General features: G+C 44.2%; 1 protein-coding gene across 1 annotated transcript in view; it reads right to left on the reverse strand.

Annotated features, from left to right (window-relative positions):
- Window positions 1-2,357: 2,357 nt before the first annotated feature.
- The window catches only part of adgrv1 (adhesion G protein-coupled receptor V1), a 504,809-nt gene continuing 490,455 nt past the window's right edge, over window positions 2,358-16,711 (reverse strand). The window contains exons 88-89 of the mRNA XM_078213879.1: window positions 11,783-11,960; window positions 2,358-2,964 (exon numbers count right to left, since the gene is read on the reverse strand). Coding sequence (XP_078070005.1) covers window positions 2,846-2,964; window positions 11,783-11,960 — 297 coding nt within the window. The 3' untranslated portion in view covers window positions 2,358-2,845. The remainder of the gene's footprint in view (window positions 2,965-11,782; window positions 11,961-16,711) is intronic.

Genomic DNA, 16,711 nt, shown 5'->3' on the forward strand with positions numbered 1-16,711 from the left:
CAAGAATATTAAATTAGACCGTAATGTTTCCAAAAATATTACCTTTCTCTGGCTTCCCTGGTCCTATAGCCTTCTTCCGCGTCATCCATTATTATTGAATAAAGGGAATCCAATAATGGGTACTCAAAACCTGACACTGCGTGGGGCAAAAATCCACCAGTGGTCTTCGAAGTACTCCAGTTAGCATAAACATGTCAGACAAATCCAGTCTGATTACATTCCTGTGATTCACCTTGGGATATTTTCCCCTCATGAAAGGTGCTATCGACATGCAAGCTAATGTTGTTTTTGTCAATGAGGGACCTTGAAGCACATTCAATAGATCCCTGAAGGTAGCAGGACAAGTTGATGAGGTGGTTAAGAAGGCAATTGGGATACTTTCCTTTATTAGCCAAGGTATAGAATATAAGAGCAGGAAGGGTTTATGCTGGAACTGTACAGAATATTACATCGGCCACAGCCTGAGTAGTGTGTGCAGTTCTGGTCACCTCATTACAGAAACGGTGTAACAGCATTAGAGAGGGTACAGAGGAGATTAATGAAGATGTTGCCAGGACTGGAAAATGCAGCTTTGAGGAAAGATTGGATAGGCTGGGATTGGTTTCTTTGGAACAGATGAGGCAGAGGGTAGATTTGATTAAGACATACAAAATTGTAAGGGCATGGATAGAGTGGATTTACCTTAGTAGAGAGGTCAGTGAAGTTTAATGTTTATTTATTAGTGTCACAAGTCGGCTTACATTAGCACTGCAATGAAGTTTCTGTGAAAATCCCCTAGTTGCCACACTCCGACGCTTGTTCGGTGCACTGAGGGAGAATTTAGCATGGCCAATGCACGTAACCAGCACATCTTTCAGACTGTGGGAGGAAACTGGAGCACCCAGAGGAAATCCACACAGACATGGGGAGAATCCGCACAGACAGTGACCCAAGAGGGGAATCGAACTCGGGTCCCTGGCACTGTGTGGTAGCAGTGCTAACCACTGTGCCACCGTGCGATTAGAGGGGAGATAAGGAAAGTGTTTTCACCCACAGGTCGTATGGGTATGGAGCTCTGCCTAAAAGGGAATTAGAGGCATAAGAGATTATTGTGCAAGATTAAAGCACATGGGATTGGGGGAAGTGTATTGAGATGGATAGAAAACTGGATGGCAGAGAGGAAACAAAGAATAGGAATTAATGGGTGCTTTTCAAATTGGCAGGCTGTAACTAGTGGGGTGCCACAGGGATCAGTGCTGGGACCCCAGCTATTCACAATATATATTAATGATTTGGATGAGGGAACAAAATGTAACATCTCAAAGTTTGCAGATAATACCAAGTTGGGTGGCAGGGTGAACTGTGACAAGGATGCAGAGATCCTTCAGAATGATCTGGACAGGTTGGTGAATGGACAAATCAATGGCAGATGCAGTATAAATTGGATAAGTGTGAGGTTATTCACTTAGGAAGCAAAAGCAAGAAGGCAGATTACTACCTGAATTGCTGTAAATTGGGAGAGGGGAGTGTGCAGCAGGACCTGGGTGTCCTTGTGCACCAGTCGCTGAAGCTAAGCATGCAGGTGCAGAAGGCAGTAAAGAAGGCAAATGGTATGTTGGCCCTCATTTCGAGAGGTTTCGAGTACAGGAGCAGGGATGTGTTATTGCAATTATACAGGGCCTTGGTGAGGCCACACCTAGAATATTGTGTGGAGTTTTGGTCTCCTTTTCTGAGGAAGGATGTTCTTGCTCTCGAGGTAGTGCAGGGAAGGTTTATCAGGCTAATTCTGGCGATGGCGGGGCTGATGTATGAGGAGAGATTGACTAGATTAGGATTATTTTCGCTGGAGTTCAAACGAATGAGGGGGGATCTCATCGAGACTAATAAAATTCTAACAGGACTAGAAAGGGTAGATGCAGGGAGGATATTCCCGATGGTGGGAGAGTCCAGAACAAGGGGTCACAGTCTGAGGATTTGGGATAGACCATTTAGGACGGAGATGAGGAGACATTTCTTGACCCAAAGAGCGGTGAGCCTGTGGAATTCATTGCCACAGGAAGTAGTTGATGCCAAAACATTGAATGTATTCAAGAGGTGGCTAGATTTAGCACTTGGGGCGAATGGGATCAAAGGTTATGGGGAGAAAGCAGGATTAGGCTATTGAGTTGGACGATCAGCCACGATCATGATGAATGGTGGAGTGGGCTCAAAGGGCCAAATAGCCTCTCTCGGCTCCTATCTTCTATGTTTCTATTTAAAAGGTGTATGGGTAGGCAGCTCAAGAATCATAACTCTATGGCTAAAGAGCAAATGCCGGTAAGTGGGATTAGGCTGGTTGGTTTATTTTTCGGCTAAAGCAGACATGGTGGCCTCTTTTTGTGCCGTAAAGCTTTTATGATTCTCTGAAAGTAGTATGAGGATGAGCTACATCAGCACAATAGGCAATACAAGAATAACACCATAGGAAGAACTTAAAGATAGGCTTGTTTTTACATTTGAGCTATCAGTAATAAACACAAAATACAATTTATTGTGTTACTTTGAAAGAAAGATGCAAATATTTTGCTGGTTTTTATTTTAGAATTTGTTCTAAATTCTACATGAATTGTATGTCCAAGTTAGTCACAGTGACTTAAATTTTACTTCTCTCTAACTATGTAAAAAAACCCTACAGGAAATGATTTTTAAATAGATTTGACTGAAGGCTAAGGTCAAATATCAGTTGAACATTACAAAAATGTAGTACAAATATTGAAAAGTAAAACACTGCTCTACATTTTTAAATGCAAAATTTTAGTGCAAAAGAAGTATGTTTGTAAAGTATAAAAATATGGACAAATTTGATTCAAAAAGCACAAAAAAAGTGTTAGAGGTGAGTGTCTGCTATTGGTATTCTTCGGAGTTCCACAATCTGTGAGTTAGCAATGCTTCCACCATCTTGGCTTCCGTGATATGATTCATTGTCACTGGAGTTGAGGCCTGCACCTGAGACAAGAAGAAAAATTTACTCAAAGTAACTCTGAGAGACATATTTGTTCTTTCCAACAGATGATACAGAATTTATCACCTGGAAATAACTGAAACGGTTGAAGGTTATCTTTTTGAATATGGTAACACAGAAATTCTCCAGAAGGCTCAGTTGATAAAGAAACCATATGGCATGATACTGAACCAGATGTCGTGTTGAACAAGTTGGTCGGTAAGTTGGGATCGCATTTATGGTAGTATAATTGGTCTCAGTGGCCGGAATTTTACCACCCCGTCCACCACGGGAATCGGAGCAGGCGAGGGGTAGACCATGGAAAGATCCGTTGACCTTGGGCAGGATTTTACGGTTTTGAGACGAGCAAGGCCATAAAATCCCACCCCTTGTCCCTTGACTAAAGTTATTTTTTTAAAATCGCCTTCTAATTTATCCAGTAACTCCTATTAGAAAGAACATGTGTGAACATTGGTGTGCACAGGTTTTAGTTTAAATTTCAACTCATCAAACATTCTATGACCCTTAGCCAAGCCAAAATTAAGTTGTGCTTCTCCCATTTTTTTACTGGCCTATACTGGTTTCTTATCTTCCAATGTGTTGACTTCAAAATCCTCTTGTATCTGTTTACAGAGTGTTGTCCTCACTCACCCTATTTTTACAAACTGCTCCTGTTCTATATTTTCTTTTTATGGGATATGCAAATGAAGTTGCACTGAAATAGGCCATTCAACCCACCATGACTGTGCTGGCTGTTGGAAACAGCCATCCAATTAATCCCATTCACCTGCTCTTTACCCACGGCCCTGTATTTCTTTTTCCTCTCTGTTTATTTACCTAATTCTCATTTGAATGAAACTATTGAATCTGTTTCCACTCTTTCAAGCAGTGCATTTCAAATCACAACAACTTGCTGAGTAAGAAAAGCTTCTTCATGTCGCCTCTGGTTCTTTAGCTAATCATCTTAAATTGGTGTCCACTTGTTACCAAAGCCTGCATCATTGGAAACAGTTACACTTTATTTACTCTGAAATTTACTGCTCCATCTCCCTGTAGTTCGGAGACCCAGAGACGCTGCCCCCATGCCTGTTACAGCCGCTGTGTCGATGGGTCATGTTATCCTCTGTTCAGCCTGTAAAAACACTGCAACTCTTTCTGTCAAATCCAGGAACTCACCATGACACTTGCAAAATCACTTTGGAGTACCTCCAGACACTAGGCAGTCGCAGAGATTCTTAAAAAAGACCTTTCCTGTAAGATTTGTGCTTGGCCCTTTAACTAATTCTAATGCAGTGCCCACCTTGAAGCTTAATGCTTGCCCTTTATACTCTGAAGGCATAAATTTATTTTCTGGGACCTCTGTAGTCCAAATTAGCCAGTCTGCTGGCATATTAGCTAGTAGGGCTTGTCTCATCAGGTCTCCGGTGCGCACTCTAGATGCCCATGTCGATGCCGCTGGAGACACCCTATCGAACTGAAATCTATGCCTTTGAAAACAATGCTTCTTGGGCTGTAAGTAATCTGGCCTTGTAAAAAGTCATGGAATTTGCTGTCAGTCACTTGATTATATTAATGTTGTCTGTACCAGTGTTTTAAAAAAAGTGGGCCATCCAATGTGTTGATATCCCAATCGGAGCAAAGAATTTTAGCGCTAGGTCCAGTTTGTAAGTTGTAGCAGTTGTTATGCTATGTTACTAGGTCACAAAGTGCATGTTCAAATTGTTTTTATTACTGTGATGTCTATTTTAAGAGCTGCACTTGACTCATACCTGAATAGCCCTTAATATCCTATAACATATGCTGACCGCACCTTTTAATTTACTGCTGTTAAAATTGAATGCAGGTACATAATGATTATACTCCTAAAATGTTCTATGCTGTAGGTCTACACAGAATAATTCTTCATAGAGATCAGCATTTAACTGACATAGATGTCATGAAACCAATTAACAAACTGTCTTCTGATTTGTGTAGGACAATAGTCACAGTGAGCTGAATCTTACCAGCCCCTGGGGATGGAATGGGAGGTGGGAATGCTGGCAAAATTACACGGAAAGGTATTGGGTGGCCAAAGATTCACAACCTTTTCAGTAAAGTAATTCCTCCCCATCTCAGTCCTAACAGATTGACCTCTTACGTTGAGACTGTGCCTGATGTTTTAGCCTGCCCGGGAGTTAAAATTCTCACCCTTAACTCTGACGTTCATTTGGTCCCAAATTTGGTCCCAGTCAGCAGAAACTGTCGACTCTGTCACGCCCTTTCCGAATCTTACATGTTTCAATGAGATCACCTCTCATTCTTTTAAACTCCAGAGAATAAGTGAGAGGGCATGGGATCCAAGGAGCTGCTGCCCTGTGGATCCAGAACTGGCTTGCCCAAAGGAGGCAGAGAGTGTGTATCGATGGATCTTTTTCTAATTGGAGGTCGGTCACCAGTGGTGTGCCTCAGGGATCTGTTCTGGGACCCTTGCTGTTTGTCATTTTCATAAATGACCTGGATGAGGAAGTGGAGGGATGGGTTGGTAAGTTTGCCGACGACACGAAGGTTGGTGGGGTTGTGGATAGTCTGGAGGGATGTCAGAAGTTACAGAGGGACATAGATAGGATGCAAGACTGGGCAGAGAAGTGGCAGATGGACTTCAACCCAGATAAATGCGTAGTGGTCCATTTTGTCAGGTCAAATGGGATGAAGGAGTACAATATAAAGGGAAAGACTCTTCGTACTGTGGAGGATCAGAAGGACCTTGGGGTCCGGGTCCATAGGACTCTAAAATCGGCCCCGCAGATGGAGGAGGTGGTTAAGAAGGCGTATGGTGTGCTGGCCTTTATCAATCGAGGGATTGAGTTTAGGAGTCCGGGGATAATGATGCAGCTATATAAGACCCTCGTCAGACCCCACTTAGAGTACTGTGCTCAGTTCTGGTCGCCTCATTACAGGAAGGATGTGGAAAAGATTGAAAGGGTGCAGAGGCGATTTACAAGGATGTTGCCTGGATTGAGTGGCATGCCTTATGAGGATAGGCTGAGGGAGCTCGGTCTTTTCTCCTTGGAGAGACGTAGGATGAGAGGAGATCTAATAGAGGTATATAAGATGTTGAGAGGCATAGATCGGGTGGACTCTCAGAGGCTTTTTCCCAGGGTGGAAATGGCTGCTACGAGAGGACACAGGTTTAAGGTGCTGGGGAGGGTAGGTACAGGGGAAATGTTAGGGGGAAGTTTTTTACACAGAGGGTGGTGGGCGATTGGAATCGGCTGCCGTCAGTGGTGGTGGAGGCAAACTCAATAGGGTCTTTTAAGAGACTCCTGGATGAGTACATGGGACTTAATAGGATGGAGGGTTATAGGTAGGCCTAAAAGGTAGGGATATGTTCGGCACAACTTGTGGGGCCGAAGGGCCTGTTTTGTGCTGTAGTTTTCTATGTTTCTCTGTTTCTATAGGCCCAATTTACTCAGCCTTTTATCTTAGGGCCCCCTCATTCCAGGAACCAATCTAGTTATACTTCATAGTACCACTTCCAAAACAAGTATATCCTTTCTTAAAACTGCACACAGTCTTCCAGGTATGGTCTCACCAAGCCTCTGTTCAACCGTTAAAATGACTTCTTTATTACTGTATTCCAATTGCCCTGAAATAAAGGTCAACATGCCATTTGCCTTCCAAATTGCTTGCTGCACCTGCATACTAACTTTCTGTGTTTTCAAGAGCACACCTCTGTTACATTGTAACATGTAACATACATGAGGCCTAGTTAGAGCAAAACCTCTGTCCACATCATATAAGGCACTGATTCAGAACAGGCATCAAGGAGAGGAATAATTTCCTCGATGCTAGTATAACTTGAATATTGCGATGAATTGGTATTTTGATGGCGCTCACCTGGATCCTGTCTTTCCTCCCGACTTGGGTAGAAAGTGGCAATCTAATGAGATTCTGTTGTTAAAGTTGTCTCGGGCTCCCGCTGCCATTCTCACGCAGGCCGACTATTTGGTAAACTATTTGCCTGCCCGGGAGTTAAAATTCTCACCCACAACTCTGACGTTCATTTGATCCCAAAGCACATATCAGAAATTAGTAAAAATGTGCTTTGTGCAAGGATTAGACATCTACAAAGTTGCTGTGCCAGATGAGATACATCCTAGATTTCTCAAGAAATTTAAAGTGACATTTGTGAAGCTTTAGTTGGTATTTTTCAGGGTTCCATAAAAAGCAAAAGTGCCGCTGAGGGCACTTTTGCATTGCAAGAGATGGGATTTTATGGCCTTGCTCGACCCGAGACTGTAAATGTCAATGGACATTTCCATTGTCCGCTCCTCGCCTGCCCCAATTCTGTGGTGGGCAGGGCGGTAGAATCCCAATGCCAATGACCAAAGAGGACAGTTTGCATAACAAACATTGTAGCGAAACTACTTGTGGACATTTCTGAACACAGTTTACAGATAAAGAACATACTATTGGACTTAAGCAGCAAACAATGGACCACAGGACACAAATACCAAATTCAAAGCCTCAAGACTAGAGATTAGGAAAAACTCTTCACTCCGCAGAATAGTGAGATATAGGACAAAGTTCCAGAAAAAGTAGTAGATTCAAGATCAACTGGCATTTTTGAAGAAACTGAATTGTTATAATTTCAGAAAGGGGATTGAAAGTTATAGGGTTGAATTTTCGGGTCCTGCCAGGGGCAGGAACAGAAGTAGATGGGGCCTGAAGATCTTGGTGCCAGCTGCTGTACCATTTTCCCGATGTCATCCCTTGCATTGGCTGTTTTGTTCAGGCAGGATCAGAGCCAACAGGATCACCCATCCCCTCATTAACTCTCCTTCAGGGTGCAATCAAGGATACATAAAGGAGGCCAACTATGATTTTCCAGTTCACTTCTGTTTTCCCACAGCAGCAGGGGCTTATTTAGCTGTAAGGAGGTGGGCACCTGACACCAAGCCAGGGCCTGCTGCCAGGTGCCCACCTGATAGGGCTGAGATTTTCCAGCGTTTTCTGTTCTTGTTTCAGATTCCAGCACCTGCAGTATTTTGCTTTTAACACCCTGATTCAATGGAAATTCTGTCTCTGTGCCAATTAAAGGGGCACGCTGTGAAAATGTGAGTGAGTGACTCCCCCCCAGGGCCTGGTTCAGGACCCGGAAACAGTCCTAACACCTGTTTCCCACGCCTGGGAGGAAAATGCAGCCCACAGAGTGAGCAGCAATACTTTCTTCAGGTGTTGACATGGTGGTATTGTTGTCACTGGTAATCCAAAGACCCAGGGTAATCCTTTGGGGACTGGGATTCAAATCCCATCCTCACAGATGGAGAAATTAGAATTCAATAAAAATCTGAAAAAAGAAGTCTAATGATGACCATGAAACCATTGTCAATTGTTGTACAAACCCATCTGTTTCACTCATATCCTTCAGGGAAGGAAATCTGCCGTCCTTACCTGGTCTGGCCTGCATGTGACTCCAGAGCCACAGCAATGCGAATTGCCCTCTTAATTGCCCTCTAAAATGACCTGGCAAGCCACCGAGTTCAAAGGCAATTAGGGATAGATAACAAATGCTGGCCCAGCCAGCGACCCCTGCATCCCATGAAAGAATCAGACAAAAAGTAGTGGAAGTAACTGAACTTGAATTTGGTACTGGGTAATGAACCAGGCCAGGTGTTAGATTTGGAGGTAGGTGAGCACTTTAGTGACAGTGACCACAATTTGATTACATTTACCTCAGCTATGGAAAAGGATAGGGCAAGAGTTATAGCTGGGGGAAAGGAAATTATGATGCGATTAGGCGAGATTTAGCTGGCATAGGTTGGGGAAGGAAACTGCAGGGGATGGGCACAATTGAAATGTGGAACTTGTTCAAGGAACTTGTTCAAGGAACAGCTGCTACGCGTCCTTGATAAATATGTACCTGTCAGGCAGGGAGGAAGCAGACGTGTGAGGGAACCGTGGTTTACTAAGGAGGTTGAATCTCTTGTGAAGAGGAAGAAGGAGACTTATGTAAAGATGAGACGTGAAGGCTCAGTTAGGGAGCTTGAGAGTTACAAGTTAGCCAGGAAGGACCTAAAGGAAGAGTTAAGAAGAACCAGGAGGGGTCATGAGAAGTCTTTGGCAGGTAGGATCAAGGAAAACCCTAAAGCGTTCTATAGGTATGTCAGGAGTAAAAGAATGACTAGGGTAAGATTAGGGCCAGTCAAGGACAGGAGTGGGAAGTTGTGCGTGGAGTCTGAAGAAATAGGAGAGGCACTAAATGAATATTTTTCATCAGTATTCACACTGGAGAGGGACAGTGTCAAGGGGAGTACTGAGATGCAGGCTGTTGGACTGGACGGGATTGAGGTTCATAAGGAGGAGGTGTTAGCAATTCTGGAAAGGGTAAAAATAGATAAGTCCCCTGGGCCGGATGGGATTTATCCTATGATTCTCTGGGAGGCTAGAGAGGAGATTGCAGAGCCTTTGGCTTTGATCTTTGGGTCGTCAGTGTCTACTGGAACAGTGCCAGAAGACTGGAGGATAGCAAACGTTGTCCCCTTGTTCAAAAAGGGGAGTAGGGACAACCCTGGTAATTATAGACCGGTGAGCCTTATGTCTGTTGTGGGCAAAGTATTGGGTTATAGGAGATAGGATTTATAATCACCTGGAAAGGAATAATTTGATTAGGGATAGTCAGCACGGTTTTGTGAAGGGTAGGTCGTGCCTCACAAACCTTATTGAGTTCTTTGAGAAGGTGACCAAAGAGGTGGATGAGGGTAAAGCGGTTGATAAGGTTCCCCATGGTAAGCTTTTGCAGAAAATACGGACACATGGGATTGAGGGTGATTTAGTGGTTTGGGTCAGGAATTGGCTAGCTGTAAGAAAACAGAGGGTGGTGGTTGATGGGAAATATTCATCCTGGAGTTCAGTTACTAGTGGTGTACCGCAAGGATCTGTTTTGAGGCCACTGCTGTTTGCCATTTTTATTAATGACCTGGATGAGGGCGTAGAAGGATGGGTTAGTAAATTTGCAGACGACACTAAAGTCGGTGGAGTTGTAGAGAGTGCGGAGGGAAGTGGCAGGTTACAGAGGGACATAGATAAGCTGCAGAGCTGGGCTGAGAGGTGGCAAATGGCGTTTAATGCGGAAAAGTGTGAGGTGATTCACTTTGGGAGGAGTAACAGGAATACAGAGTACTGGGCTAATGGTAAGATACTTGGTAGTGTGGATGAACAGAGGGATCTGGGTGTCCATGTGCATAGATCCCTGAAAGTTGGCACCCAGGTTGATAGGGTAGTTAAGAAGGCGTACGGTGTGTAAGGTTTTATTGGTAGAGGGATTGAGTTTCGGAGCCAGGAGGTCATGTTGCAACTGTACAAAACTCTGGTGCGGCCGCACTTGGAGTATTGCGTACAGTTCTGGTCGCCGCATTATAGGAAGGATGTGGAAGTGTTGGAAAGGATGCAGAGGAGATTTACCAGGATGTTGCCTGGTATGGTGGGAAAATCGTATGAGGAAAGGCTGAGGGGCTTGAGGTTGTTTTCGTTAGAGAGAAGAAGGTTAAGAGGTGACTTAATAGAGGCATACAAGAAGATCAGAGGATTAGATAGGGTGGATAGTGAGAGCCTTTTTCCTCGGATGGTGATGGCTAACACTACCGGACATAGCTTTAAATTGAGGGGTGATAGATATAGGACAGATGTTAGAGGTAGGTTCTTTACTCAGAGAGTAGTAAGGGCGTGGAGTGCCCTGCCTGCAGCAGTAGTAGACTCGTCAACATTAAGAGCATTCAAATGGTTATTGGATAAACATATGGATGATATTGGAATAGTGTAGGTTAGATGGGCTTTAGATTGGTTTCACTGGTCGGCGCAACATCGAGGGCCGAAGGGCCTGTACTGCGCTGTAATGTTCTATGTTCTATGAATATTTCTCACTCTACCATTTGGGTGATAATTGGGTTACTGGAAACATGTGATGTGTCAGTGCAGCTTCCGTGGGCTCGACCATTTCCTGTTGTTTTGCTATGCAGGATGTCAGGTGAAAAATAGTTATTTATATGTGCATTGAGTGCTGCTAGAGGCCACAAAACTGACACAGTAATAAATCTATTTCAGCCATTTCTTACAATGTTTCTTTTTCTGCGTCCTTTTTACTGTTGGTTTCTCATGTATCGGTTATAAATTATTTAATTTGCAATGGGAATCCCCTCGGTGTATGCCAAATAGATCTGGTTGCACAATGCATGCTCTGTGCACACCCATCGATGCACAACTGCGTGGGGGAATGTGGGTAAACAGCTTTAACTTTGAGAGATGGGATTAGTCCACACAGAAGCTCTTTTCCCCGGAGAAATCTGGAGCAATAGAGCAGATGACGTTACGAGGATATGTCTACGTCTAACTAACAGTGTTGGATCCTCTCTTGGAAACTCTCTAATTATAGTATGCCATGCTTTTATTGGCATGAAAAGCCGATGTGTCATTGTAGCTTAAGTAGATGCCTGCCAAGGTGTGTCAAACCATTTTTGAAGGCCTTGCACATCTATTTTATAATGGCATGGACATCCCAGGATCTGGGTCTAAAGATTGACAGATGCAGAGTTGTGCAATTTGCTATGAGGATACCATGTAGCAAAGGGCTGACAATACAGTGACAGCAAGAATCAGCTATGGACTGGATTCATTCCCAATAAAGGCATTGCAATAAAAAACACCCAATATTACAGTTCTTCCTCGTGGTTCTATCAGCTCTGCAGTCTCCGTTTCCCTAAGAAACAGGAGCCTTAGCATGAACTAACCACCTGGTAAAGTAAGGTATGTTCACTTCTACCATCAAGTTATTTATCAATCACTCACCAGTTTTTAAGGCAAATATTAAATCATCAAACTCCTGTGACTCCTCATCAGCCACCAGGTTGCTGTTGATATAACCCCCTGTAGTGCTGTAGATGCTGCCAATCTGTGGACTTTGCTTGAAGATGCTGCTTGCTTGACTGCCAGGTCTTAAAGAGGCTCGTTCCCAATCAGCAGGTATCTAGAGCAAACTTCTAACAATTAGAAACTTCTGCATAAGAAAAGCATATTTATTTATCAGTGTCACAAGTAGGCTTATGTTAACACTAATGAAGTTACTGTGAAAATCCTCTAGTCGCCAGAGTCCAGCGCCTGTTCGGGTACACTGAGGGAGAATTTAGCATGGCCAATGCACCTAACCAGCATGTTTTTCGGGCTGCGGGAGGAAACCCACGCAGACACCGGGAGAATGTACAGACTCCGCACAGACAGTGACCCAAGCCGAGAATCAAACCCAGGTCCCTGGTGCTGTGAGGCAGCATTGTTAATCAGTTAAAACAACCAGGGGCAGAGTTAGTAAGTAAAGTTTATTTATTAGTCACAAATAAAGCTTACATTAACACTGCAATGAAGTTACTGTGAAATTCCCCTAGAGCTGTACATCCCATGATGAAATGTGTCATTGGTTGAATACAAACAGAAATAGGATGGAAAACACTATTCTCATAAAAATGATGTTCTTCTAATAAACCAGCTTGCCTGCGTGGTCCAGTCAACAGCACTCTCAAGTTGTGCTTTGACCCTCACTCCAGCATGTACATGGCGTGAATTTCTCCTCAAGTTATCGACCGGAACTCTACCACCTCGCCCGCCATGGAATCGGAGCAGGCGAGGGTCCGACAACGGAAAGCTCCGTTGACCTCGGGCAGTAATTTCCGGTCTCGCCTGAGTGAGGCTGTAAAATCCCGCCCATCTTCTCCATTGGTATAATCTTGGTGGAAGAGATATAGAAAACTCAAACACTAGCATAAGTGATGAGCAGGAAAGAAAATCTGGTGCTGTTTTGTGAACAACAGGAAGTTTTCCCAGTGTTCTGGCCAACATTTATTCCACAATCAACACTGCCCAACAAATTAACTGGTCATTCATTTACGCACAGTGGGATCTTAAACTGTGCGTAATAACTGCTGTGTTTGCCTATGTAGTGATTTAATTTCAAAGTAATTCATTGCACGTGAAGTATTTTGGGACATTTCTGAAAGACCAGGATACTCCCAAAAGTAAGGACCCAAATGATGGGAAAATGGGAGTATTTCCCACCCATTATTTTAATGAATGAATCTCTGATGCTCTGAGCATTGCAGAGTGCCTCAGTGTGATCCACTCTGGAAAATAAGTGGCGGGGCCTTATCCCGTCTGTACATTGCTTAATGGGCCATTGCGCATGTGCCGATCTCTCAGTGGGGAGATCAGTGCACGTGCACTGTGCATGCACACCGGTCCCTTAAGGTCGCAGGACAGGTGGATAAAGTGGTTAAGAAGGCATATGATATACTTCCCTTTATTAGCTGAGGCATAACGTTTAAGAGCAGCGAGGTTATGTTGGAACTATATAAAGCATTGGTTAGACTACAGCTCGAGTATTGTGGGCAGCTTTGGAATCTACATTATAGGATGGATGTGATAGAATTGGAAAGGATGTGGAGGAGCGTTTTAGTTTTGAAGAGAGATTGCATAGACTGGGGTTGTTTTTCTTGCAGCAGAGGAGACTGAGGGGGAACATGATTGAGATGTATAAAATTATGAGGGCATAGATAGACAGGAAGAAACCTTTCCCCTTGGAGGTGGGATCAATGACTCGGGGACATAGATTTAAGTTAAGGGGCAGGAGGTTTAGAAGGGATGTGAGGAAAATCCTTTTCACCCAAAGCATGGTGGGAATCTGGAACTTACTGCTTGAAAGGTTGGTGGAGGCAGAGACCCTCATAATATTTAATAAGTATTTAGATGTGCACTTTCGATGCCAAGGCACACAAAGCTATGGGCCAAGCGCTGGAAAATGGGATTAGAAAGTTAGGTAGTTTGTCTTTGATTGGTGCAGATGCGATGGGCTGAAGGGTTTTTTTCTGCGCTGTATACCTCTATGGCCTGAGGGGATATCCCATGTTCCCAAGGAGCCATCTCTGTAGCCTGGGATGTCCCTCAAAGATTCCAGGGCTCTGTGATTGGCCGAGGATGGATCTGTCATGTACACACCCTAGAAAACCAGCAGACACAGGCAGGACAAGTATCAGGTGGTTGCACACCAGCTGCACATTGAAGGAGGGAAACACTTTCCGGTTGATGAAGGGATTCCTTGGTGCCATGGGGTGTGGAGAGCAACATGGGTGCAGCCTACCAGCCACGGCACCTGTGGCAGACCAGCTACATACCCAAACCCAATAGCCCTCTCATTCTGCCAGGCTTGGTCCAGGCCAAAGTGAATGTAGTCGACACACCTTGCATACAGTGTAAGCCTCACCTCATGGATGCAGTTGTGGGTGGATATGTGTGAGATACCACAGAGATCCCTGGTGGATGCCTGGAGGGACCCCATGGCAAAGAAGTTGAGGGCTGCCACAGCAAGCAGGTGGCCTCCACCACCACAAGGACATGGCACAGGTGTTGCACCGTCTTCTTAGTTAGGCAGAGTCTTCATCGGCAAATGATGTTGGACAGCTCCAGGAAGGAGACACGGTGCTGGTGGATCTTGAGTGGCGGGCACTGGGGACCAGACAGAGAAGTGACGCAATTGCCTCTTGATCCTGTGCCACCATGCTTAGAGGCCTCAAACTTGAGGCTTTAATGCCATTCCTTGACTTTGAGACTGTGGAGAGCTGATGTTGACAAGGGTTAACTTTTGATGGCCAATTAGTGTCACAAGCATGAGTCTCATGAATGCAGCAGGGCACAATTGCTTTCTCCTTCAAGGAGAGGCAGAGCTAATAGGCTAATAATAATTCAGAGAACTCATAGCTGTCATCCCTTTACACTTAAGGCTCCTAGACTGCAGATGCATAGGTTGACATTCCCAACCGCGCCCCCCCCGCCCCCCCCCGGCCCCCATCCCCTCAAATCCCTGGGCACCGAGTTTCTTTATCTTTCTGGTCTCATCACCCAGCCTATCTGACTTGGCTCCATCATGGCCCTCATCACATCCCACCCTCATCCCCAGGCAGCCACCAGAAGCCACCCCCAAGTGCCTACTGGGCCCACCCGAGTTTGGGAACCCCATCAGCCCACAAATGAGTATGCAACTCTGCAGATTGGCTCCTGGCTGCTGCCGCGATCGTGGCAGGTAAACTCACCTAAGTAAAGATTGCCCGACGGGAATGTATTAAGCTGCTGACTTGACGTGTATTTTTCAGAAGTTAAGAAACGTAGAAAATAGAAGTAGGAGTCGGCTATTCGGCCCTTCGAGCCCGCTCTGCCATTCATTTTGATCATGGCTGATCAAGTTGCTCCTGGTCCCACCTTGTTGTCTGTCTCCAAGTGATTGGGATGATTTCACCTTTAATAACAGCTACTGCTTTCAGAAGTAATTCATTGTATGGAGTGAGTAGGAATCTTTGATTTGTTATGAGAGATCTATAAATCTCAAGTTATTTCAGTGGTGTTTGACTACTCACACATTTTTTGGGCAATTGTGACTTTGACAATATTTTCTAACACAGAACTCAGAATATTATGCCGCAAATAAATACTGCTGTGAGGGTTGAGTTCAGCAGTTATTACTCCTTTTTTCCATCTTTGCAGCCTGAATTTGAATCCATCTAACTCAGACAGACATGGTGCTTATCACTACTTGTTGGTAAATATACTAATGAGGAATGCTTCAACCAGGATCAGGGCAAATGGTTCTGCAAAGACAGTCTGGTGGCAGCAGTAGACACTGAATCAAGTTCCAAATTTGAGATTCAATATAATTGGGCTTTTAGTTGGATTTAATGGTTCTAGTTTAGAGCACCTCACATACTCCATATGGTAAGCATAGAGTTGCAAATCTCAATTACAGCTTACATAAGATACCACTTAATTGGCTTACTTCAGACCTATAACTGATTGCTCCATTCTTCTATGAAGCATCTAGAATATTCTTAATTGGATGGATATGTACTATTCACCAGTCAATTCATAACAAGTATATTGTCTACTGCAACCATGGGGAGTCGATGGGGATAGGGCTTGGGTGGGATAGTGGTCGGTGCAGACTCGATGGGCCAAATAGCCTCCTTCTGCACTGTAGGATTCTATGATTCAAATGCATGCTGTTTTTGTACAGTTTTATAAGGAGTTATTAAAACAGCAATTCAACATCCCAGATTTTTTAGTCAGTGGGGAATGAAAGGCATTAAGCCACATTTAATCTTGTGGGTTTGCCCTGAAGGTTTTGGATATTGTAAAGCCATTTATGTGCAGCATTCCCTCCTTTGGCTGACCTGTGTGAGCAGGGCAAGGAAATGACCAACTAGACTGAAGACTGGGAACCGCAGGAGGAAGCAGAGGTTAGCCATCAGAGCCTGAATGAGCAGGAGAGCTTGGGGCACCTAAGCTTCATGGGTGGCTAGGACCAGGGTGGGTACTGAGGTCCCATCATGGGAAATGGCTCTTTCTCACTGAGTAATAGCAGTGCAACTACACCCCAGATATTGCTCCTATCATGGGAAACTGCAGTTGATTTGATTCGATTTATTATTGTCACATGTATTAGTATACAGCGAAAAGTATTATTTCTCGTGTGCTCTACAGACAAAGCATACCATTCATTGAGAAAGAAAGGAGAGAGTGCAGAATGTAGTGTTACAGTCATAGCTAGGGTGCAGAGAAAGATTAACTTAATGCAAGGTAAGTCCATTCAAAAGTCTGACAGCAGCAGGGAAGAAGCTGTTCTTGAGTCAGTTGGTATGTGACCTCAGATTTTTGTATCTTTTTCCCAACAGAAGAAGGTGGAAG

Source organism: Mustelus asterias, chromosome 6, assembly GCF_964213995.1.
Source record: "Mustelus asterias chromosome 6, sMusAst1.hap1.1, whole genome shotgun sequence".
Lineage (NCBI taxonomy): Eukaryota > Metazoa > Chordata > Chondrichthyes > Carcharhiniformes > Triakidae > Mustelus > Mustelus asterias.